The 27,662-nt window shown below is 30.2% G+C and overlaps 1 protein-coding gene across 3 annotated transcripts; it reads right to left on the bottom strand.

Moving 5' to 3' along the window:
* Window positions 1–25,778, bottom strand: Ing5 (inhibitor of growth protein 5). 3 transcript variants are annotated; one of them, XM_075357932.1, is made up of 8 exons: window positions 25,664–25,770; window positions 22,988–23,087; window positions 20,352–20,590; window positions 17,354–17,465; window positions 15,605–15,709; window positions 13,401–13,615; window positions 11,942–12,046; window positions 1–737 (listed from the first exon to the last, which is right to left on the bottom strand). In XM_075357932.1, exons 3-7 carry the CDS (start codon window positions 20,544–20,546, stop codon window positions 11,945–11,947), a joined length of 729 nt encoding a protein of 242 aa, XP_075214047.1. In that variant the 5' UTR covers window positions 20,547–20,590; window positions 22,988–23,087; window positions 25,664–25,770; the 3' UTR covers window positions 1–737; window positions 11,942–11,944. The 3 variants fall into 3 exon arrangements, with proteins under 3 accessions (XP_075214047.1, XP_075214048.1, XP_075214045.1); XM_075357933.1 differs by having other exon boundaries at window positions 23,012–23,087; XM_075357930.1 differs by lacking the exon at window positions 22,988–23,087 and having other exon boundaries at window positions 2–737; window positions 25,664–25,778.
* Window positions 25,779–27,662: the final 1,884 nt, after the last annotated feature.

The following is a 27,662-nucleotide window of genomic DNA, read 5'->3' as shown; positions in this document are numbered from 1 at the left end:
TTTATGTTGCTAAATGGAAGCAACAGAAAAAAATTTACAATCAATCAAATTTTCTTGGTGTAAATAGTTAATATAGTATATATAGATAAAACTACCAAATTAAGATTCCATTTTAACAATACAGATAAAGAAAACACAGCTTTAAAATAAAAAAAAACTAATGTCATATCCCATTAAACCACTTATAAAACCTGTTTCACTGCCACAAACAGTATATAAAAGGAAAATATTTACTACCTAAATATTTTATTTTTTACTATTGTCGAATAAAATCTAGATACAATTATTTTTTCAAATGGTCGCCACAAATGCAGGTAGTATTATTTCAATCAAAAATAAAACTAAAATCCGATACAAATATATTTGAGTGTTTAAATACTTCTACGCTGTTCTTAGTAAATACAATAACAAACACAATATAATAAATATTCTCTATAAGAGAAATTTTATCAAAAAATGATAACATCATTCATTGTTTATGATAGCAAAGGTTCATCCTACATTCATATCAATCAATTAACTAAAAAAATGATTGGAATTTAACACATTCCAAGAGATGGTCACATTCACTAGCAGTCCATGTATTGCACTACTAATAAATTAAACTAATAAGTAATAAATTTTATGAAAAAGTAATTGGCAACATTTGATAAACTATTTACAATCAACATTATTCAAATACAATTTTCAATTCTTGCTTTACAAAATATTGTTGCGCAGATAAAATTGAATATCTCCTAAAACAGAAAAAATCATCCATTTTCATTCACAAATAACAAAAACAATAATTATTATTACACATATGTACATGAATACAAGCAATCAGAAATAAAAGAACAGCAGGATGATAAGAATTTGATGTTGGCATTATATAAAGGAAGTTAAAATACAAATGAAGAATGAATATGGAAAAACCTAGAATATAATACCAATTATTCTAGTTTTTCTATCCCATCCAACTTTAACTATAACACAATACCTGATTAAATATTAAAGAACATCTTTTGAAACTAGAAAGGATCCTACCTTAAGGGTAAGGCATCATCAACAGATTACCACCAGATAAGATTTTCAGTTTTAGGAGTAGATGGTCTGACTTTACTATAGTTAGACAACTTAGTAAAAATCCTTGGGTATATCAGTGTTGATTATAAGATTCCAGCACTTCTTCCTCCAACTACCATATTCTCCTATTGTGGCCAATTAGAATTACTGCTAACTTCCATGTAAGCATATATCATTACATATATTCATCTAAACTTTTGTAGAATCAAATTCTTTATTACCTCATTGTTGAAACCTATACACCAACCACACAATTTATTTTTTTATCAATATTTAAGTTTGTAAATATTTTTTATCATTAAATTTATGATGTTTTAGTTACAAGTGAAGGACCATTTTATTAAATGATAGCATCCCTATTCACTGAGTCATAAATGACAAGAATTGTATTACCACTTGCAATTAGAAAACTGATCATAAACAATGAGAAATGGATAAAATACAGACACAAGTACTGGGTGTAACCCTTGCATGTATTGCGCAGCGTCTCTAGTATGGCCTTCAATCACGCTGCATCACTTTGTTTAGTTCTGAACACGCAGCTAGCACGTAAACATGTCTATAACAATAGCATCTCCTGCCAAGTGTGAAGTGCATGCAGTAATTCGATTTCTTCACGCTGAGGAGTGTAATGCAGCTGAAATTCATTGACAAATAAGTAATGAGTATGGTGAAACTTCAATGAGTGACAGCAAAGTGCAACAATGGTGCAAGAACTTTAAAGCAGGACGTACAGATGTTCATGATGCAGGCAAACAGGGAAGGAAGCGAGTGTCAACCAATGATCTTGTTGAGTGAGTGGATGAGGCAATTAGAGAAAATCGTCGGTTTAAAATTTCTGATTCGTTTCCTGAAATTTCAAGGTCAGCTCTCTACACCATTGTGAGTGAGAGACTTCAGTACCGCAAACTATGTGCGAGATGGATTCCCAAGATGCTGTCCAACCATCACAAAACAATGAGAATGGACGCCACCCTAATGTTTCTCCAGCGCTACCAGAATGAAGGAGAAGATTTTTTGAACAAAATTGTCACAGGGGATTAGACATGGGTCCATTTCTAAAACTGAAGAAACAAAAGAACAATCCAAACAGTGGATGCATTCTCATTCTCCCAGCAAACCAAAGAAGTTCAAGCAAACCTTCTCCAACAGAAAGTGTATAGCTACTATGTTCTGGGACCGGAATGGAGTTCTCTTGGTGGAATTCGTGGAACGTGCCACGACCATCACTATAGCCTCATACTGCGTGATTCTTCAACGTCTTCGAAGGGCAATTCAGAATAAGCGGAGAGGAATGTTGTCATCAGGCATTGTCTTTCTCCATGACAATGCTCGGCCGCACACTGCAGCTGTAACAAAGAAGCTCCTGCAGTGTTCTTGTTGGGAAGTGTTTGATCACCCACCATTGTTCTTGTTGGGAAGTGTTTGATCACCCACCATACAGCCCGGACTTGGCTCCATCTGATTTTCACCTCTTTGCTCACATGAAATGCTGGCTAGGAGGACAACATTTTAGCACAGACATCAAGCTGCAGACCAGCGTAGAAACGTGGCTGAAAACACAGGCAGCTCCGTTCTATGACGAGGGTATTGGAAAGTTGGTACCACGCTACGACAAATGTCTAAATCGGAGTGGCGACTATGCAGAGAAATAGCGTAACTATGTAAGTATTTGTTACAAATAAAAAATTTTTTATATTCACTGTGGCTTTAATTTCGTGACTGATCGGACCTCGAAAAAAAAATAACCCTCGTATGTAGCTGCAACTTAATATTAGGCAAAATTTTAAACTTTTATATAAATCTATATTTAAGAATGGCTAATAAATTATAAAACTTGTTCGATTAAAAACTATAATAGTTTTCTTATAAGATAAATAGCAACTTACTATAATAAATCATACATGGCACTTCATTTATTTTCACAAACACCAGTATGGGAACTTTATTTACACATGGTAGTAGATATTTATTCAATTGGTAAACACTTCAATTAATTTATGTTAAAAAATAAATACCACTTAAAATATTTTTCTTTGTTAAGTGAAATGCCAGTCAAATCATCAAATATTCTGAGTTTTTAAATAATGATTTAAAATTAAATCATTTCAAAGGAATGAGAATTTATACAGGAAGGAGTGGTTAGTAGAAAGAGAAGAAGAATAATTATACATATTGAGGCAGCTGAAATATAATGGTCATTGGAACATAACAGGAAAACAAAATGTCGTATAAAGCGACAGGTAACATACAAAGCTGCAATTTGTAGTATCATTCCGCTACTACTAACAATAAAAAATCATTGGTCCATGTCCTCTCATTTTCTATCGGTTTCTTATAACTATTTGGAAGTTTCCAGATATCTTGTGCAACTTTTCTTGATTCGGTTCCTGTAGGCAGCCGCATCACTTGTTCGTGACATGTAGTCTAGTACAGACTTAGCCCCACCATACTTGAGTCGAGTGGTTAATTGAAATTCAATCACCAAAGAACACTGGTATCCACAACCTAGCATTCAAATCTGAATAAAAGCAACTATCTTTATTAGGATTCAAACCTGAGTTCAGAAGTAAGTTAAAGACAATAGTTTTAACATGATGTCACTACAATAGTATTAAGATTACTGCCTAACAGTAGTGTTGCCATTAAATAACGTAATAATTTATGCTATCCTTTTTTACTCTTATGTATTTGCAACATTTCATGTCATATTAAGCAATTGGTAAATCTATGACTATTCACCAAGATCTCATATCAAGGGCTTGTCTAACTGTATATTCTGATCTCTCACAAGAATTTAGCTTATATAATTTAAGAGTTACAGAATAAATATAACATAATTTGAATTTCTTGTGTTTTTAAAATTTAAACAGCAGAGACAAAAAGAGAATCTATGTTTTAAATATATATTTGTATGTTTCTGTTTAAATAAAATTTTTAAGTCTTAATATTTAGTATATAACATGTATTAATATTTCTTAAGTATCTGTAATTTAAGTTTTTAATTAATTAATATATTTCAATTTACTGATATTTTACATGAATATAGTAAATTATTAATTTACACAAATATAAAATAGACAGAACTTCAAATGAATATTTTTATAAGCTTGATTTAATCTGCACAACTGTAATGTTTATTTATAATTACTTTCTTAACACAGCTAGGATTCTACTGTAGCAATTATTATTATTCTTTTTATTATTACCGCAGTTATGACATAATTCTAGGGACATTAAAATCTGATTGTAAGCCACTATGCTTGATGACTGGAGTAAAACTTCATAACTTACTACAATGCATTTAAAAGAAGATTCTGATTTGTTTGCATTGCAGCTGCTTTGTGTAAGATTTCAATAAATTACTTTATGCCATAAATAATGAAAAAATATAAAAATTCTGTTGAACAAATAAAAATTATTTCATAATGCATCTAATATTCTGAATAATTTTAATGCACGTTAATTAACCTTCATTTTATTTCACATATATCTTTTGTTTAACATATAAGTATCAATGGAATAAATATAATATTTATAATAATAACAATTAGATTATATTTGTTTAAATAAATAAATAAATATATATAAACATGATATGTTTATCATATTATGATAAAGCAATATATATATATATAAAACACTATGCAAAACAGTTCATTGTTAACATATTATCATACTGTTTGATTTTAAACTATCAACTTAATACAAATTAATTTATTTTAAATCATAAGAGGTCAATTTTTTTAACAAACATTTATTATTTAGAAGGTTTTTCATTTAATTTTACAACAAACACATTATGCCTACTATTTATATTCAACATGTTTTGTGTATTCTGTAAGCAAAGGCCAATTAAATAGAAAATTAATGCTTTCATATTTAGTGAAACAACATTTTGGGAGCTGTATAATTTTGGATTAAACAATAATATTTCATTAGTGTCTGTTGCGAGTTGTATTTTAATACTGTAACTACATTATTTGTTCTTTTGTAAATTGTTCTGGAATGGTGAAGACTACAGATCAAAATACACATGTTACTAGAGAAATAAAAATAATAAGATAAGATACTTCATAACCAATTTTGACTTAAGTTATGTTAAAATATATATATACACACATATGCATTTGTGTGTGTATCAGAACCAAAAGAAGGGCAGAAAACAATTTTAAACAAAAAATTATGTTCCTTTTAGAACACATTATATAGACTGATTCCACTCACTTGCAAAAAATATGATTTAAGTAAGAAGTAATTTTATACTAATTTGAATAAAATGTTTTTTTTAAATTCTTATATGACATGCAATATCATATGCTTTCTTTGTTAAATTGATAGATTGTAATAATTATGAGGTCCTAAAATTGTGTAATAACAATGTCTACAAAAACTGATTCCTTTTTCATCTTTGTAAGTGTATTTTTACTGATTAAAAGAGTAACACATGTTCTTTGCACAACTTTCTCTAACATTGATCAACTGTTTCTACTGACCACTAGCATTGTTATTCTTTCAAAAAATATTCTAATAATAAAAACGTAACACAAAAGAAAATATATCTTGAAGGGCACTTCTTTGTAAAAACACAATTGAGTACTGTTTAACTCCTTAATACCTCCTGGGGAGCATTTGATGGTTGAACCTTTTTACTCCCTTTCCTTCTACCTGGGTTCTACTTGTAAGAACACTGTTCTTACAAAGGAATATTAGACTGTATACATTACAAACAGCTTTGATTTCTGCCAACATTTTGCAATTAAAATCAAGTTTTTATTACAAATATTTATTTATTATTTTATTTTTTTAAATAAATTTTCCAGGAAGGTAACACTGTGTGTCTCATACTTAATGAGTAGTAGTTAAGAATATTTCACATAGTTATAAAATGAATAAAAAATACTAAAATAAAAAAGTAAGTAATTTCAGATTCCACAAATCTGTTTAAAACACTGACAAGCCATGTTTTACAACTTCGTCATGCATTTTGTTACAATCGAGCAAATTAAGGGCTTAAGGGTCAGTGTTAAAAAACAGGGTCTTTTTTATTTACAAAAAAACTTCCCAAATAAAGAGTTTAAAGATTTTTAATGATGCCAAAACATATAAAACTTGACAATACCTCGTTGGCTTGGATTTAATATTAATTGAAAATTATAATTTATGATTGCATTATTTTTTGATTTTCCTAGAAAAATCTTCTAAAAATTGTATATTTATTTTTTTTTAAAATCATTTTATTTAATTATTTGACAGAAATATAAAATAAATTTCTGAACTGTATTCAATTTAAAGTGATTGTTGAAAATTTTTTTTACTTGTGTGTAATAAATATACTTCTTACAGGTGTTGTTACATAATATACTATTCTACATCAGTATTATTTGTATATTTGTGAGCTGCTGATTAAGAAAAGTTTCAGATTTCTAGTGTGTTGTATAATTAAAAGTTAATAATCATTAAACTATTCCGTTTAGTGAACTCCTGTATACTGGTTACAAATGTTAATTCTGACCTTACAGTGTAGAATAATAATTTAGTGAACTCCTGTATACTGGTTACAAATGTTAATTCTGACCTTACGGTGTAGAATAATAATTTTTTATTATTGGATTATTTGGTAATAGGCCATTTTTAATAAAAAAATTTACAATTCATACTTTGTATTGTGGGGGTGGGGATAGAGTTTATTACTCATGATCACTATTAATAAAATTTTTAAAAAAATGGTCACTAATTTTAATCATTTTATTTAGAAAAAAAATTAATTAGAATTCGATAGCTTGAAAAAATAAAAAGTGGAAAAATGAAAATAAAATTATAAATTTTTTGGCGTGTTTTTCTAATTAAAAAAAAAAAAATAATAATTATCTACTTATAGTATTTCATCACCCCTTCATTTGAATTTTATTTAATTTAAAAGCACTAATCCTCTTCCATCACTCTAAACAAATACTGGCAAAATGTAATTCATGATTATAGCTTAAGTGCTTCCAGATACTTAAAGTAAAATATATGCCTTCACACGAACACTTACATAAGTTATACAAAAATGTTATAAGTTAGTGTTAGTTTCAAAAGTGTTACTATATTATTGATCTAAATGTAGTGGTTGGGAATGTAAAAATGATTAAGTGAATTCCTATTCAGAAGTGAATGTATTTTTTATAACAGAATGGATATCTTTATTTTTTTAACATTTTTAAGATATCAGACACAGAATTTTGTTTAATTCTGGTGATTAGATGTGTTTTGTATTTCTACTTCCCTATACGAAGTAAAGGAAAATAAACGAAAAGGTGATGACACACTTTGATGACACACCTATTGGTGTGTCATCAAAGTCGGCAATTGTCAGAGCAGAAAATAGAAGTTATGAGGATCTTTCAAAGGACATGAAGAAAGGTGTAAGAAATGATTTACCTTAAGTTTTATCCCTGAGGAAGGGAATGAATGCAGAGGTAGAGATTAGTGAAAGATGAAGGGGAAAGAGCAGAGATCGTAAGGAGGGCAATAAAAGGTCTGGTTGGCGTTAGTAACCTTAAAAAAGGAAAATATGGTACAGTTATGTATTAAAGAGGAAGAAGAGTATCTGGTCGTTAAGAGGAGATTGGCATTTGGCAGTATGAAAGTGGCAACAAACAGTAGCTCTGAACAATAGTTCAGAGTTTTTAATAAAAAAAGAGGCAGAATTAGGATTGGCTGGGTGGCATGCAGGATACCACAATGCATGGATACTGAAAAATGTTTTAGGCGTTGGAAGTAGGGCACATTGTATTGCAATGTTTTGGGCCATATAGGAGGAAAGAATGCTTCAATTGTGGTATGAATGACCACTTCAATGGTCAATGTATGGAACACTCAAGGTATGTGGGATGCGGCAAGGATGGCTATTGGATGGAAAGCCGGCTATGGAATAGCAATACAGAATGAAAATTTTACAATTAAAAGTTAATTAGAATAGTCCATCATAGGATATCTTATGAGGTACTGCAAAACAAGTAGGAGGAGATATATTGCTTGTCAGTGAGCCGAATCAAAGAGTTGGGGATGAGAGGTGGATGATTTAAATGATTTAAGAGGTCATTTTCCTGGAGATTGGAAATGGAAGATGTAATTGATCTGGATATAATTTCACAAATAATTACTTAAGTAAGTAATGATGTTTTAAAGAAGAAAGGGGCTGTTGATAGGAATAAACCATGTATTTGTGGAATAGAGAGGTAGAGGAATTGAGCCGTAGATGCAGAAAGACTAGAAGGACGCTACAGAGAAGACAGAAAGGAGGTAGTGCTGTAATGATAGAGGCTTGAACTCATTTAAAAGGATATCATATCAAAGGAGTCTTAAGAAATCAATCAATTTTTAGTTCCAAGAAGAAAAAATTGAAAGAGAAGCTGTTAGATGAAGATCCTTGGGAGAATGAGTACAGGATAGTAACAGGAAGATTTGGGAGGTAAAAGCCTCATGCTAGCATGAGTACACTGCCTGTACTCATTAGAGGTAAGTGGATAGTTATAGAATTTTTTTCTGAGGGATCCCTCAGTAAGATGTTAACAAATATTTAGAGATAGCATGTATAATTTAACTATGGATGAACTGTGTTATACTGCAGCTAAATTGAGAATGGGCAGAAGTCCAGGTCTCGGCCGCATTTTTATGGAAATGATAAGAATAGTAATATAAATGTCACTGTTGACAATGTTGGAAGTTATGAATAAAACATTGCTTATGAAATGGATTCCTAATAACTGGAGACTGATTAGACTAGATTTAAAGAAAGGAGGGTAGAGAGGATAATTACCCATCAGAACTTAGGCCAATTTGCCTGATTAAAGTGTTGGGCAAATTGGTTGAAATTATATTAGTAAGGGTGAAAGAATAACTAGAAACAAGTGGTGGATTTTCCAAGAAACAATTTGGATTCAGAGAAGGTAGGTCAACATTAGATGGCATCTGAAGGGTCATAGATATTGTAGATAAGACTGTGGCTGGATCTAGATGTAGAGATTGATTCCAACAGTTATACTGCTGGTTATAAAGAAAGCCTTTAACAGTGTAACATTATAGATGAGTTACTAAAAATGCAATTACGAGTGAGCTAGAGCGTAGAAGGGTGAATCCATACCTTAGGAGACTGATACAAGAGTATTTCAGGGACAGATAACTTATTGCTTCAATAGAAGGTTTTGTTGTCATTGTGACCATGGAATGAGGGTTCAGCAGGAGTCAGTTCTAGGACCAATCCTCTGGTATGTAGTTTATGACAGAATGCCAGAGGTGTGGAATGATGGTGTTTGCGAATGATCTTTGAATGGTCATGACAGCCAAACATAAAAAGGAAAAGAAGATGAAGAGACTAAAGCAAATCTAGCTATCAAAATGGTAGGGAATCGACTTGGAGAAAAAGGTTTACAAATGGTTGTAGACAAGACACTGAAGTTAATGATGGCAGGAAGAAGAAAGATTCAGAGAATGAATATTAGAGTGGGTAACAGGGTGACTTCTCGGGCAAAATGCCTGAGAAGTTTGGTTGGATAGGAATAGGTTTGTTAATTGGGCAATTGAAACCACCAAGAAAGCAGACAGGATCAGGATAGCCTCTGTCATTACAAGATTTATGGCGAACATTAGATTCAAGTCTCCTTTTTTAAGTCATTAAAAAAGGAGACTTATCCATTCTCCAGTACTCTCAGTCATACTTTATGCCACCTCAGTTTTGAAAAATACTAAGGAAATATCAAGATACCAGCATACATTAAAATCACTCCAAAAAAGGGTGGTAAGGGCTTACTGAGCAGTCTCTCTGAAGGCTGTGTTGGTTGTGACGGGTTTATCTCCTTTGAGCTTGGTGGCATTAGAAAGATCAGAGGTTCAAGGATAAACATGCATCTGTCATATAAAACTACTGAAAATTCAGTGATGGAGCTGTGGTGTGGAAGGGTGTACAAAGTGACCTCACTCCTGAAAGCAGATCAAAGCAGAGAGTGATAGGGTATTTCATTAAAGGCTTATTAAATTTGTAAATTTGTTTCTTGATCTTTAAGTAAATCAAGAGGACTTGAGTAAATGGAAATGTAGGTCAAAACTGCAATCAACACTTGTTCTGTTGGTATGAGGATATTATTTTTGGTGTTTAAGATCAAGTAATGATCTGACTGCATAATATAACTGGAGTTAGATAAGAGAAGAATTTTTGTGTGAAACCTTTGGTGTTAGAGGAAGGCATGGGAATTGCGCTTCTGTGAATTGGTTAATTTGATAGTTGAGTGTTATAAGTTATGGTAGGTAGGTAGGTGGTCATGGTTGAAAGAGATCATACAAAGATGGTTGTAAGTTGTGTAAATATAATGATGGAAATTTCTACTGAGGTACCTGCATCTGTGGCATCCTGACAGAGGCTAAACTGAGACTGTGATGTGTCATCAGGTTCAGTGGGTTTAAAAGATGACTTCCGGTAAAGCCCATCAGGGTTAGGAACAGAGGGAGTGGTTTGGCGACTGGGATCATCACAAGGTGGGTGTCATCTCCTATGGAGGCCAGGATGAGGATGCCAAAAGATTATTGAAATAACTAGACAGATTCCAGACAATTTTACCATCGCAAACCTGTGTTATTATTTACATAATATTACCATAAGAAATCCAAAAATCCATGAGACTGAACTTAGAGATCCTTCCCAATCTCTAGTTACGTTTCTCTTGTACTTTTGTTTGTAATACTGTTTTAAATCAGTTAGCACTTGTCCTCCTTCAACTGTACTACTAATCATATACCCCATGACTCACTCAGGATTCGCAAATTCCTTTCTGCCGGGTCTATATGGTTCCCATCTCAGGTAAAGAAAAAAAAAAGAGTGACAGAATCCTCCATACCATATCATATTATATACATTTGTTCAAGGTCCTTCTTTCTCTTTTTCATATATAGTCACTGAATGACCCATGACTCATGAGTCATTGGGCCATTCAATTATCGATCTCCCCATATCTTCTCTCAATCCATCTTCCAATATTGGGAATTAAAGAGCAAGTCCATCTTCGCCACACACGGTCACACCTCTCTTGCCATCTTCTCAGCATATCTCTCCTCGCTTTCAATTTATTTTTACCCTTGAACCTTTGGTCTTTCTAATGCCACAACCTCAAAGGAGGTAATCCCATCACAACCAACACAGCCTCCAGAGAGACTGTTTAGTAAGCCCTTTCACCCTTAACACCACCACCCTTCTTTGCAGTGATTTTAATTTATGCCGGCATCTTGATATTTCCTTAGTCTTTCACCAAACTGGGATGGCATAAAGTATGACTAAGAATACTATAGAAGGGATAAGCCTCCTTTTTTAAGTCAATGGTTCTCCAATGTGTGCCATAAATCTTGTAATGGCAGAGGCTATCCTGATCCTGCCTGCTTTATTGATGGTTTCAATAACATGGTTAACAAACCATGTTAAGGTTTTTTTCTGTTTAGCCTCCAGAATGGTTAACAAACCTATTCCTACACAACCAAATCCCAAGACATTTTTCCTGAGAAGTTGGTTGGATCATCCTGCCACCCATTCTAATATTCATCCTCTGAATCTTTCTTCTTCCTGCCATCATTAACTTCAGTGTCTTGTCTACAGCCAAACCTTTTTATATTAAGCTAATCCCCTACCATTTTGATAGCTAAATTTGCTTTAGTTCCTTTATCTTCTTTTTCTATTCATCTTTGGCCATCATGACCAATGCGAGATCATTCGCAAATGCCAACATTTTCACACTCTCTGGCACTCCTTATTAATCAGTAATACTTTAATAATTAGTTTGTCACAATTTTAAAACTGACAAGAAAATTTAAAAAACCTATAAATCAAACTATGTACAATAATACTTACAAGTTATTTCTTCTTTCTGTCAGCTGTGCATTTTGGACAGAACCACTTTCCTTTCGGTTTTGTTGTCAGTCCCACACACGCAAAATGAAACCATTCTATTGGACACTGTAAAAAAATTATTATAAAATTAGTGGAAATTCCACAAAGAATTTAACATGGGAAAAAATAATCTTTTTTTAATGGATGTTAAATTTTTATTTGTTATAAATTAAACAAAGGAAGCAAGCAGCACAAGAATGAATGAGATTATATAATTGCTTAAAGGTGAAGAGGTTTTAATGCAAGTATAAAATTCATGAAACCAGAAATTGACTACAGGGAAATATGGAAAAAGGTTAATGAAAGAACGTTACAGATAAAGAAAAGAGTATAAGAAGGGACACCATAGAACAATCTGAAAGTGTTTCATACACTTTCAAATAAAACATTTACATCAAATAAAAGGGTAAGATTAGATGCAAAATCAGAAAGAACACAATTGTGACTGTGACAAGAAGTATGTTAAAAATAGCAGAGACTGAGACTGGTGTTTTTTTTTTACAGTGGGAGAGGTGAGATTATACAGGTATACTACAAATTAACTCTTTCAATTAGCAAGAAATTATGAGTGTTGGAATTCAGACACAAGTGTATGGTTAGTGAAAAATAAATATCATCAACTATGAGATTTGGTGACATAAATAAGATGTCATATTAACCAGAAGAACTTAAAAAGCCTCTTGAACGCCTGAAAGAAGTGAAATGGAATATCAACTTACAAATATGCAGCAGGTTGTGAAGGTAGATATCAAGAGAAAATAAAGATGCACACATCTGCACACATATTCTATAACTAGTTACAGAATACAAGTATGTAAGAAGTTTGCTTGGTATTATACTTAGTTAAGTAGGATAAAAAGGCCTGGTTCAAATATAAATCTTTTAAGTTTGTTATTAAGATATACATAATAAATCATAATTCTTATTCTGTTACAGTACATACTGTACTAAAAGTATGCGATACAATACATACTAAGATAATATTCTTTCTTTTTTATTTAATATTAATAGTTTTGATAAACTAAATTAAGCTGTAAAGATAACTGATGAACAGATTCCTATAAGTATCTTTTCTTCTCAAAAAATATACATTTATTTATCTTCGTTTTGTTTAATATATTTTTAGCATAGATTTATTTTTAGGATTTTTCAAGAATCAATAATAAATACTATGTTTAGAAAAAATTATAAAATATTTCCTAAATTCAGAACTTTAATAGGCTCTGTGGTGAAAATTAATCTAAAATACAGAAATTCAATAACCTTTCCCCACATTAGAATCATAATATACGTAAACTATAGATATAATAATAATAATAATAATAATAAACTCTATACATTCAGAGAATAGTACACAAAATTTTCTTTTGTACCTAATTTTAATAATTGTTAGCAAGTTAAATTTTATGGAATTTCTTACATCTGGATTATCACATCCAATCATTTCTCCATACGACACTTGATGGCAAAGGCAGTATGTAGGTTCATTTGGATCAACTGGCATGTCTAAAACATCAACAGCAGAGGGATGTGCGATTCCAGCCAGTGCAGGCAGTACAGCTGAAGTAGTTTCTGGAATTAAACTGGTTGTTGAAGTTGTACCTTTACCAGGTCCATTTCCTGCTTTACCACCAGCTGCAAAAAACAAAAATTAAGAAATATATTTCTTATAATGTATTTTGTTAAAAGAAAACTGTGGACATAATTTCCCACAGTGTATGTACTTCAATCTGTAGTATTTATATCACAGTGTGTGTGTACAGTAGCAAACAAATTAATCCGAACAAAGGGAATTTTTGTTCTGTTGTAGGGAATTTTCATTCTGTGGCAGACTGCTTGTTGTTTGGTGTTTGAGGTTATGTGGTTAGTTCATAAACAAACAAAATTAGTGATTTTTGTGCTTTTATAATTCACTGTCAATTAGTTTTTGGTGATCTTGTGAGTTTCTATTATAAGTTTGTTAGTCGTTTCAAGTTAATAAAATGAATATAACCCCACAAAAGTGGTCAAAACTTGTTGCTCTGTCCCACCACACACAAATGACTCAGATTGCCAGTGAGTGTAGTGTAGGGTTAGGTACTGTAAATGAAATCATGAAACGATTTAGGGAAACAGGTTCTGTCTCTCTAAAGAGAAAAGGAAAATGTACATGGAAAAAGAAAACCACACCTAAACAGGATCGATTACTAACAAGAAAAAGCAAAATTAATCCCAGATTGTCAGCTGTTGACCTTAACAGGGACCTGAGAGTCAGTGAGACTGATGTTTCTGATATAACAGTTCGTAGAAGACTGTTGGCAGTGGGAAGGATTACTCGGAAATCTAAGCAGTTACTGACACAGGTTATGAAGACAAAAAGACTTCAATGGGCAAAGGAACATAAAGAATGGACTATTGAGATACAGAAAAAAGTTATTTTTTTAGACGAGACTCATTTTTTTGTCCAAGGGGAGAGAGTAGCCTACATTCATAAATCAGCAGATGAGAAGACTACTACACCAGCACACCTGCAACAAGCTCCGAAACACCCAGCCAAAAAAAATGTTTTGGGGATGTTTTACAAATGAAGGACCAGAAGCCTGTGCCTGTGAATGGGTTGATGAAACCAGACAAATACAATAACTTATGCCAAAGAAAAATAGTCCCACTTATGCAGAGCACAGAACTCACTTTCCAACAGGACTTTGCACCATGTCACATGTCAAAGAAAGCATGAGTTCTTCAAAAACCAAAAACTGACCTGAATACCATTGAAAATTTATGGTCCATACTAAAAAGAAGACTTGGGAGAATGAACTGTAGCACAAAAACTGACCTTATGAGTTCAGTGATACAGGTTTGGTTTCGAGATGAAGAAATCAAAAATCATTGTTTTACCTTAGTGGATTCAATGCCAAGAGGATTAATGAGATAATCAAAAACAAAGGTGGACACAAACTGTTACATTTGAGTAAGTTTGATTATTACACATTTTTTCTTTTAAAAATAAAATTTTTTGTTAAAAATACTGCGTTCAGATTAATTTGTTTGCCACTTTTAATTTGTGATTTTTCATTTACTGATAAATAATAAATAAATAAACATTAAGTAACTACACTGAACATTGAAACAGCCAAATGAATAAAACTTAAAGATCTACACCAAAGCAAATCATCTGTATCTATTATACACTAATTGTCTTTTATAATTATTTTTAATATTCTATTTTAGTTTATAATTTTTCAAAATGTATTATTTTTTCTCATGCTGTTATGATTGTAAGAGTTTGTAAATTTAGTGCATAAAAATGGGACCTTCTATTTTGTAGTAAATGTGAGAACTTTATCTGACAGTGGGTCAGAATATTATGCTGACAATCACAATATTCAGGCTCAAATGCAGAAAACTTTATTAGTAGGGTGACAAAATAAATTGAGGAGAAACTGTTTGAAAAGAAAATTATTAATATTATGTGAATTTGGGGAAAAATAACAAATCAATGTACTACAGAAGAAAAGGCTGTCATTTTTTTAATTTTGCTGGATTATCTCCCACCACGAGAAGAATATTTTTTTACACATCCTGTATGGAGTTAATAACAATCTTAAAAATTTACTAATAAAACTATAAAAAGGTTAAACTTACTCTTTTTTTGCTTTTTCCTGGCACTTTTGTTAGCCTCTTCATCTGCGCTACTTCCTCCACCGGTTCTCTTTTTTTTCTCTTTATCCTTAAGTTTTTTTCTTCCTCCTAAAAAATTATCTCATTAAAAAAAGATTATAAAAGAATGACTTGATTTTTAATTAAATATGTGTGCTTCAAAAAGATTTTTGGAGTTATTAATTACAAGGTCAGGACTGAAAGCACCTATTTTAAAAATAAATTTTAAATTCAAAACATTTATTTACTGTCGGTAAATTGGAAGTTCCAATTTTTTTTTTTAAATATGTGTTCAATGTTTCCAACATTATTTTTTTATATGCAGTTATTATTACTGAAAAATGCTGTTTACATTTTTAGCATTTCTAGTGTAATACCTTCATTTCTACAATAATGCTAACATCCTGCATATTAGTTACTGTGAAAAAATTAAGAGTAGACTCTTAGATATAATCACAAGAAAAAGTGTATGAAAAATCAGCGAATCTTGCAGGCACAAATTATCAAACCAAGTGATGTAACCTTCAAACATTTCATACAGAACTGTCCTGCCCTGTCTTATGATATGAACTATAACATTATCCTGTTATAAACTGACACTGCCGAAGTAAAGCTTTTGAATTTGATGTTAAAAAAAAATCTGAATAATCGTGGTCAAAAATGTCACCCATTCCAAGAGCATATCAAATGAATTTTTTGAATATAGTAGTTATGAGATTTCTTAACCTCTAACCAAAAAATAAAAATTCTCCTTGTTAACAACATACGTGTTCGGATGTCTTGTTGAACAAGTTTGATTGTGCAATACAGCTTTTATATTTTCAATGTTCTCAGAAGTGCTAACAGTTTTCAATGGTCGAGTTCTCTTGATTCTGTATCATTCCATTTTTTTTACTGCATGACAATAGTTTTTGTAGTCGAAACAGGACCTTATTCATCAAAGTGGCAATTAAATCTTCACTACACTTTCACTATTTATAAAACAATTCACTGCAAATACATAATACTGAACCACTAAACACTTCAATTACTAGATTCAAAACATATAAAAACACAGTGGTAAGAAAACGTAACTTCAATTCTGGTTAGGTAAGTAGTAATGTTAACTTTAAATTAAAAGGAAAGAACTAACTTTAGCGTCATCCTATTTTTATTAAATCTCAGTTGCTGACACCCAATCTTTATTTACCCAAACTCACCCGTCTTGTTTCTTACGCTTATATTTTCCAGCCCATTTCTACACTTATGAATTGCCAACGATTCATTTGTTAGTGTCTAAAGTTATTTACTGCAGTATTTAAATGGGAAACTGGTGTTATCAACTTAGTAAAGACCATTGACTTGCCAAATATGTTATCAAACTGTGGTATGCTCCAGGGAAAAAATAAGGTATGTAGGTATGAAATAACTCCTGAAATAGTTAAGCTATTAACTATAGCTATTAGGAAAATAAAATCTGCCATTTTACTTTTGTGTTTATCAGTCTGCACTTACTTCTGTAAAATTGTACTATTACTATAGAATTACTTAAGAGTGTTATATCCAGAGCCACCATCCTCTTACTTATCTCACTGGAATAAGAAGATCCAATAATTAGCTCTGAGAGGTCTTTAAAATAAACGCTCCATTAATTCAAGAGAGAGTAATTAAATAAATATTTAATGATTTCACAGATTTTATTCTTATAAAAAATACCAGCAGTTTCAGTAAAATATATACAATAATAATGCTTACTTTTTTGAGAACCAGACTCTTCTTGGCTTCTTGAATTGCTGAGGGCTTTGTCTTGTATTTCTGTTTCAAATCTTGCTAAGTCAGAATCCAATCTTCGAATATGCTTATCAACCTAAAATGATTCAATAAAGCGTAGAACAATTTTTATTAAATAGCATTGATTAATGCATAGATTCATATTATTTATTTATTCACTAAAATCCATTAGTCTGATTAAATCAACAATGATTTTTAATGCAATTTTGAAAAAAAGTATTTTTATGATTTCCATACTAGCTTACATAAAGGGCAATATATAATTAATTTTAACTATAAGTACAATTAAATGTTTTAAAATCAATAACTTGTAAATTAATGCTTTTAAGTAATGAATTTTTTTATGGATTTAAACTTCCATTTGAATATGAATTATTTAAAACAGGAATTTGAATTTTGGGACTTGATTCACTGCAACTGGACTGATTTTTTAAAACACTATTTACTATGCACACCTTTATATCCTTAACTAGATAAAAATTAAAAGTAGAAATACTGGTACAGAACTGAGGAATTTTTCTGTTGTTTATGCCTTTTTTTTAACCTTAAGGTTATTTTATTCCATCTATTCTACAAAGCCCTTTATTACGGATTTCAGTTACCACAGGTTTTTCTTTCATTGCTGTGAATAATGGGATATTAACTGGAATAATGAAGAGTGTCTTGTAACAATAAGTTATACAAATGAAATCGAATGCCTAGTAGTATTACATTATTTATAATAAGTAATAAGTGTAGTAATTTGAAATTACAATATTTATAATAAAAATATATTATAATAATAAATATTATGTAACTACAGGCTGGAATCTTTATAAATTTCAACTATGATTCAAATGTTTACTCACACACATTTGGAAAAGGTACAATGTGGATTCAACTAGACTATAGTGCAGGCACAAGTTAAATGGCACACTATTTGTCAATTAGGTTTGTACAACTATTTCATTAGTATGGGTACAATATGGATTTCAGAAATGACTCCAGGCTAAAGTTGGAGCTGATTAATATAATAAAAGTTAAGGAATAGCCAAGTTTAATAATTAATTTTAATTATTTACATGTTTAACATTTTACTATTTCACTGAAATTAATTACATCATTCAACCACACATACAGAATTCTTGTTCTTTTTTTGCTTGTTATAGCTGAATAGGTCATTAAAGTATTTTTTTTAATTTTTTAATTTTGATATGTAAGTAACCAGATGTGAATGGACCCTAACCTACCAGCTTTAGCCTAAGTACTGAGGTTAATTTTGTTATGTAGTAGTTTTTTCTATTTTTGTTTTATATTTATTAAGACATTTTTTGACAAATAGATAACAGCTACAAACACTAGAAGTATTTAAATTAAAATCTGAAAGTTACTACATGACTGATTTGAATGTTATTCTCTGTGCTTCCTAGCATTGTCACTAACATTCATAATTGACAAATTTTAGAGTACCTCCATTATCAAAACTACTTAGAAGCTAAAATTAAAAAATGGACAGCACAAACTGAATGAACAATAAACACTCACTTTGATGAAATGTTTAAAAATCTAAAATTGTTAAAATAAAGAGTCTAAAGGATTAGTTTCAAGAAATTGTATAACCATTACAGTGGGAGGCAAAAGGCAGAAGAGGCCATGACAGTAGGGATGGGAAATGGGAGGAGGTTAACATTGCTATTTATTTGACGATCCCAACTCAGGAAGACTCAGAGCTAAAAATAGTTTTAGAATGGAGGTACTCTGAAAAGTGTCAACTACAAATATCAAAGTGACAATGCTAGGAAAGGCAGAAATAACACTCAAATCAATTATGATAATCCTAGCAGAAACAAAATATCATGAAAAAAATTACTAATGATTAATAGCTAGTCTAATGTTAAAGATTAATAAAAAGAGGGTAATTGCTACAGTGGTCTGCTTCCCAGAGTGAATGTATTTTTACAATAACTATGTAAGCCCTAAGAGATGGTTGCTTCTAGGCTCAGGAAAGAGGCTTTGACTTGGCTGGTGTAGGGCAACCTGTCATAACTACATCATCATCGAAGTGCAAAGTTAAGATCTAACATCTTAAAGAATGGACTGATGGTATGGGTATGTTTAGAGGTTAAGTTTTAATTAGTAATATGGTCAGAGGAATAGATTTTAGAATTAAAAATACACAAATTTTGAAAATATTGAAGGTTAGACTGTGTTGAACTAAAATGACTGTATTTATTGAGGATCCTTGTAAAGACTGATTACTTAGCCTGTTAGAGCAGTTTACAAAATTAATATTAGAGTTTAAATTACTACTTGAGAGTAGCAAAGGTTTTTCTGAAGCAATTGGTTCATTTAGTACACGTTCCAACTTTCATTCCATTAATTACTGTAGTTAATAATTTGTATGTGTGAGATGTAAAACTTATAACATAAAGATTTTATGCCTCACCTATCATTCTTAAGGTATTAATACTAATTTCATTGACACCCGATGAACTTTTGAATATTGATTCAAAAGAGATTCTACACAAAAATTATAATCAGATAGGCTAGTAATAGTTAAATCGTATGTAAAAGAATGGTACAGTGAGGAGTTATTAAACATAACTGCTCAATTGCTATAGTTTTATGTAATTGTTAACTGCATAAAACTAACTCTTTCTAATCAGCAAGATATAAATTTAAGTATTTTTCTAACTTCAACAACAAGAAGTATTTTTTGTTTGGACAATGTAAATGGTCAGCAACTACTTAAGGACTACTACACTTGAAACCAGTTCTCAGTCCAGCCTCTCCACAGATATCTACACTTGATATAGTAGTAATTACATTACAATTAGCTGCTTCTCAAAGGATTACAAGCTCCTTTTTCCCATCCTATGGGAAAAATATTTAAGTTCAATAATCGTAAAAAATTGCAACAGAATCTAAAAATACAATATTTTTTGTTAGTAAGAAATTAGATCAGTTATATGAAAAGACATACCAATTCATAGGTCTGAATGGCAAGCTGAACCTTATCATCTCCATACTCCTTTGCTTTATCAAACTGACTAATAATATCTGCCATCCCTTCTTTTTTCTTCTCATTAGAAAGTGCTTTGATGTTGTGAAGATAGTCATCTGCCATTTTGTCAATATTTCTCATTACACTCTGTGCTCTTGAATCCAAATCCCGCATTAAAGTAAAGTTTCTTTGGAGTTCAATTGGTAAATGTTCAAGACCTAAAATAGTTCAAGTATATTTTTAATCAACAATAGTTTAATCTAGATAAATATATAACAAAATAATTATAACAGTAAATTTTTAGTGAAGCAAGAAAAATAATTATTAATAAATAAAATTATTGAATAAATAGCACATAAAAAGCTTCTATCAAACCTAACACAATTGGAAAGAGAATATTTTCCATCTATTTCCTTTTAATAACCAGTAACTTTTAATTTAAATGATGAACAATTTTAGTCAATAATTCAGATAAAACTTCTGATGATATGATCTAAGGAGTAGGGCTTAATACAGCTTTAAGTATATCAACTGAATGAAAAATAAATGTTAAACAAATCTGTATACATAAAGTGACTTGATTAACTGGTCTTAGAATAATGAAACAGCCACTGTTTTGTATCTAACTAAACTACTAAACACATATTAGTACAGTCTTAAAACTTTGATGCAGTATCACTTATGCAGTATCATGATTATAGGCTTAGTATTTTTCACACTTGCTTTAAAACTACTGTAATTAGGTGATGGCCTGTAGTTGCTGAAGCTGTTTGTTAAAATAAAACAAAATGCAACAGTTACATGAAGCTCAAGTGCTTGTATTTTCCAAGCCAGTATTTAATACAATAGAGAGGTTTGACAGTGAATCTTTCACATATTATAAATAACAGAGTCATGTAAAGGCATATGTGACAGTGATAAGAACTTATAACAAATAAAGGTTTGACAGTATTATAAAATCTACAGCCCATTACTGAATATTGTAGTTGTGTAACTATTTAAGACAGATATCAAACTCTTAAGTCTCTTTTACTTGAAAAAATACTCAAACTAAAAGTTTCAAATATTTTCAAAACAGGTAGAGGAAGTTAGATGAGCTCAAAATTTTCTTCTGTTCTAGTATTTTTTTTTTTAAGTTCTACAAAACGTTTTTCTCCTTTATGCTTACAAAATCAAATCCAAACCCTCACTTCTAAGCCAGAGTAAAAAAAAAATTATGTTTCTTTCTAATATTTAGGCTTCACAGATTATTATCAATTTGCTCAGACTAGAGCTATATATTTCTCTATATTCTAATTAATGTATAGGATGACATCAGAAAGTCATATTAGCAGAAGCTTTTTGGCAAGTAATCCTATATGTATACTGTAGATCAAATATAACAAAAAGATTGAATTTATTTTCTGGAAAAAGAATTTTTTAAATATGGAGATTCATAAGAACAAGGAGCATGGCAATGAAAAAAGTATACCATTTAAGTGACCTACTACCAGGTAACATGTCACTTTATGCTGGATTTTCTTGTAACATTTTTGGTACTATATAACTTCAAAACAAAATATTTTATGGTTTCATTACTGTTTTCTTAAGTAGCATGTTATTAGAAAAGTACAGATGGTCACCTTAGGCCATGTAAGATAAAAAAAGGATCTATTAACTGTTATATATAAAAAGAAGAAATGTTGATTATTATTAACTAATAATCATTTTTATTATGCTTTATTCTTAAACATGTTGCACTATAATCTTCTAAGAACAAATTAACCCTACAACTGAATTTTATGTTGATAATTATGACTTGACTAGACTAAATCTAAAATAAGATAGTATACAATTAAAAATTGTAGTGTTAAAAAATGTATAGAAGTGTTCAAATCATAAAGACTGTGGTTAATGGTATTTAATCTTATCTTAGTACTTTTACAAGACAAAAAATTGGTACTTTTTTGTTTTATGCCACCCAAAAATTCTTGCTGAAATCAACTCAGAAATAATTATGTTGAAAAAAAAACAATTTTTAGGCAATAATGAAGGTAAAAAACTCCTTTTTTCAATTTTGAAAAAATATTTTTTTGTGAAAAAATTTTGTTTTCTATTTTTTTTTTGAAAATTATAGGAATGTAAAATTATAATTTTACATTTATGACTGTACATTGTAACAATCCAAGGAGCTCCGCCCCCTCCCCCACAAGAAATCATTATATTTCCTTGATTTTTGGCATAAAAATAATTAAAAATAAAAAACAAACTGCAAACAAATTTTTTTTTTTTTAAATTAAAAAAAATTTTCCTCGCCAAATGAAATTGTGAACACATTACGAACTCCATTCAATATAACCAATTATATTTATTTATTGTATAAATATAATTTAACCAAACTTAACCTACGCTCGCTTCACTCACCAACCCTTACTAATTAGCACAGTAATGTTTTGGTTATTTACATAATAAATTCAGTAATTACTGCAATTATTTATTATTTAAATAATCAAAACATTAGTGGTTTTGGGTGACAAACAAGAACAAGTTTTGGGTGACATAAAACAAGAAAGTATCAAAAAATGTTATTAAGCCAATATGTTTGCTTTTAAAAAAAACGTTAATTTTGTTTTTACACTTTTTCAAGCGTTTTATGGTACTTTTCAAGAAGACGCCGGCAGCCGATCTGTAGTTCGTCAGTTGCCGTTGTAGTTAGTCAGTTGTTAGATGGTACCACTGAAAGACGAAAATAAAAATTATAATTTAACTTTACATAATAAATAAATATAATCTAACCAAACTTAACCTACCTAACCTTCGCTGTCAAGGTTAGCGAGCGAAGCGAACGTAGGTTAAGTTTGGTTCGATTACATTTATACTTTTAGATTTATTTATTATAAATTTATATATATAAATTTATTATACAGTGCACCTTAAATTTACGCGGGTGTTACATTCCGGAAAATTTCCGCCTATAATGAAATCGCATAAATCAAAACTCACATTTAATGCAGAAATACGGGTTAGGTTCTTGTTAACTTATACGATAAATTAATATACTCAAAAAATACTGTATTTTACTATTTTATTATTACAGTATCATATTATTTTAATGATATTACAGTACAGTGAATATATTTTTTTAAAAAAAGAAGTAATATTTAATTTCTCCTTTCAGTGGCGCCATCTAACAACTAACTGGACTAACTACAACTGACTGACTAAGATCGGCTGCGGGCGTCTTCTTAAAAAGTACCCATTTTATTACTATGACTGTGACTTTTTGTTAACTAGTTTCAATTATGAAAGGTTTACAAAGTATCTGTTTTATTAAAGCAAATTAACATTAAAGACTTAATAACAAAATTATTTTTTTGTAATATTAAATAAAATCATGTTTGTAGTAAGTGCAACTATCCCCTAAGCAAAGCAAGTAATGTAATTTGTAGTGGGATTATATGAAGAAGTTTTACAAAATTATTTGTAGCTGCTGTTATCAGGGTCATAAAGGGTAAAAAATTACATAGGTATTTAAAAATATTTTAATTCATGTGATAAATAAAGAAACAATATTTTATCAGAACTGAAGAGCTTTCCACACCGGGTAAAAACAATTTGTACTAAATTAGTTCCTCAGAACAAAACTTTAAAACTATATTAAACTACACAATAATGAGATTTTATATGTATTAAGGAAAATGTTATAAAAGTAATAGTTCAATAATTCGTTTGGCTGTGAATAAGTAGAAAAATAGTTATATATAAAATAAGCGTCTGCTAATAATGGTTCTCTTATGTTATTTATTAATTTATAAAATGAATTGAAATCTAAGCAAAAGAAAATATTTAGATTTTAAAAAATCTATTTAGAATCATTTTTTGGAAAAGAAAAACCAAAAAAATAGATCTCATTTTTAAGAATCTTTCAATCTTTTTGTTTTCATGGATGTAAAAATTAATTAATCCCGGAAAATTTCTTGCATCACAAGCTTTTTATGTTACCCCAAATATCAATCCGTATACACAGGAAGGAATACATCCATAAGTTGAAAATCATATTTAAAAATTCAATAACCCTTCTTGGTATACTGGGAATGTTCATAAGAAATTTTACGTTTTCTGATAAATTGTTTAATAGTAAATAATTATGATTAAATCAAAAACTAATCATAAGTACATTTTATATCAATTTAAAAATAAAGCATATTTTTGGTAGTAATATGCGCACTACCATAAATTTTCTTTTTTCCTTAGACAGCCTGAACCTGTACTACATGCAGTTTATAAATTATCATGCTGTAATTGTTACTTACAACAATTTTAGACAATAATACAAAACTTTTATCAACAGAAAAATACCTGATCTGACTGGAGAAATAAACTAATATACCAATTTACTCCTAAATTTGTAAATTGTATGGATAAAATTATACCAACAAATCACAAAAACTATTATTTGCAGAACTTTATAAGGAGATATTTCCATTTAAATATAAAATCTGTTCAATGAACTTCACAAATAAGTAAAATAAAATTAATAAATAAATAAAATGTTGTTTATATTGTTATAGTAATCACTTTAAGGTACTATAATAAACAAAAATTCACACAACTGTTTGTAGTTAATGATCATTTACTATTATTTTATTACTACCAAAAATCTGTTTAGTAAAAGTTTTAGTTTTAGTGCAAAGTTTTGGATATATTCACATTAAAAAATTGTACAAAACTTCAATGTTTCGGAACAACTGAAGCAAGTTTTCACTTTTCTTTATGAAGCTTCTCATGTCCAATAGATATATTATAAAATTCCACATATGTTAAAATACTTAACTCTCACTTTTAATTTATTAGAATATTAAAAAAAAATAAAAACATAAACAAGCATATTGACAGGGATTGAAAGTTCATTATAAACTAATTAAACTAGTTTTCTAATGACATATGTTTAAAGTCAGTAGGTTATTTAATGAATAAGCATTCTTAGTTAGATATTGAGTAAACTACTGTATTAGTTTATATTTTTTTTAATATTATTCATTCCGCACTTTCAAACAGAAAACTATATTTTCACATCGCCAACAGTTAACCTGTTAACTTCAGTTAACCATATTATTAATTAGACGTGTTTAGCAAGTAGTATTCAAAAGTTATTAAAAGTCATTTTTATTATTATAAACAGTACAACATGAAATATGGAGGTTATGTAACAAAAACTGTCTTCATCTGATTACAGCAATATAAATTTAAAAAAAAAACATTAACAGTTAATTAATAACGTGGATACTACTTCAGACCATGAAATAACTTACTATCGAGATAATTCTCCAAATACAACGCCGAAGTCATGATTATTAATCCTAAAGCAATATATTACAAGTTTGCAAACAAAAACAGCTGGACAAGATTTTGAAAACACAAGCCGTTCTCTCAGCCAGTTAAATATCAATCTTTAGGGTAGCGGTATTTAAACAAAAACTGAACAGTTACTTGTAATATTATAAAATAAAAAAAATATATTTCATTTTCATTTATTTTTTTAAAGAAATTTTAATTTAAACTAAATTTTTTATTTGAAGTAAATATATATAACTTTTACAACATTGAAATGGTAGAATTTTTACTCTAGAACATTTATTTTTAATAACAAATTAAGTTAAACCTTCTTCAAATGACTCCTTAAACTTTTCTCTTGATAATCCTTAATCGCTGCGTTTTATAAAAAATAAGGTATTTCGTAATAATCATAGCCTACCGCAATAAAGAAAAAAATAATAAATAACTAAAAACATAAATCGAATCTATGTCAATAGTATCACTATAAACCAATTAGTGAGAATCAGACTGCGCCAAATAATAATTAATTGGTTATAAAAGTTAATCTACTTCACTGTTTAAAAAAAAATCAAAAAGCAAAGGTATTGACCAGTTTTGCGAACAGAACGGAACCTAACTTGAATTTTAATTTATTCGTCTCATGAGTGGAAGCGCTGCCAGCACAGAATGTATTGGTACTCATGGTTGAAATCCTTTTCACCTTACTCCTTTTCTGATGGTCAGGTAGAAGCTTCAGGTAGGATGCAGTGAAGTTGGTTTAAATGTTAACTGAGAAGATTTGAATTTATTACGCAAAGCCTTACTTAACACAGTATTATTAATTTGTGAGCATCCTGAGCAATTTGAGAGTACTGTTATATAAGAAAAGGAAAAGTCATGATAAAGTAGTGGGTAGAATAAGATAATGACGGATAAAATGATTTTTACAGCCTGCAATTTCATTCAGTGGAAAAAGAAGGATCAGCAGAACATTGTTTTATGAAGCAGAAGTACAGGATATAAATATAAGATAAGATCAAAAGTTTCAACAGAAATCGACATTTTCTCAGAAAAATTATCAGATGAAACATTATACACATGGATAGATAATATATTGTGGCCAATATCCAGCAGAATGATGATGGTTTGGAAGTAGTTTGGGAAATAAATTGTAAAGTAATCTAGTGATGACGGTTTGGAAGTAGTGTATGGTTTATGAAAAGGACAGGTAGTTCAAGGCTACCTAAGAATAATTTTCTTCAAAAGTGTATAGTTTTACAATCCGTAAACCCAATTTCGTCTCGCGTTATGATCCTTTTCATGAATATTTCATCGTCATCGACTTGTTCAAGTAGTTGCCGACAAACGTTCACTCGATGCTCTTTCTGCTGTTCGGTCATCAAGCGAGGAACAAACTTTGCTACAACTCGATGCATGTTCAATTTTTCAGTTAAAATGTCATGGCATGATCCAGTTCAGATGCTAATCTCTTCTGCAAGTTTTCTGATAGTCAATTGGCGATTTGCACGCACCAGATCGTTGATTTTCTGAACATGTCATCAGATGAAATCGAAAGCCTTCCTGGTCGATAATTATTTTCAATTGACTGACAACTACTTTTAAATCGTGAAAATCATTTATAACATTGCCTACGACCCAGAGCATCACCTCTGTAAGATTTCAAAAGCTGTAACGTTTCTGTGAAAGTTTTCCCCAGTTTTACGCAAAATTTTACCTTGTATCGTTGCTCCCAAAAATCGCATATTACAAAAATCACTACTAACACTTAAAAAGTTGCACTCAAATAACAATAACACTAAAAATAAACGAATATCAACAATCAAACAACATGTGGGTACACAAGAGTTTATGCACAATGCTGCCAACCGCAACACTGAATATCACCTTTGGCATTTAATTAAAAATGTTCGGTTATTTTCTGAACAGATCTCGTATAAGAGTTAGGTTTATTTATGTTAGTAAAATATGGATCCC

This window comes from Lycorma delicatula, chromosome 2 (genome assembly GCF_047948215.1).
Source record: "Lycorma delicatula isolate Av1 chromosome 2, ASM4794821v1, whole genome shotgun sequence".
Taxonomy (NCBI): domain Eukaryota; kingdom Metazoa; phylum Arthropoda; class Insecta; order Hemiptera; family Fulgoridae; genus Lycorma; species Lycorma delicatula.
The sequence above is the reverse complement of the archived record's forward strand: the minus strand, read 5'-3'. Positions and strand labels throughout refer to the sequence as shown.

What these genes read in the sequence shown, in the direction of transcription:
- Ing5 (XM_075357930.1), bottom strand. Translation starts at nt 25,700, where the DNA reads ATGACTTCGGCGTTGTATTTGGAGAATTATCTCGATA. An exon ending in AGAGTCTGGTTCTCAAAAAA is followed by an intron (nt 15,710 to 17,353) that starts GTAAGCATTATT and finishes ATAATTTTTTAG; the next exon opens with GAGGAAGAAAAAAACTTAAG. An exon ending in TTGGATGTGATAATCCAGAT is followed by an intron (nt 12,047 to 13,400) that starts GTAAGAAATTCC and finishes ATTTTTTTACAG; the next exon opens with TGTCCAATAGAATGGTTTCA.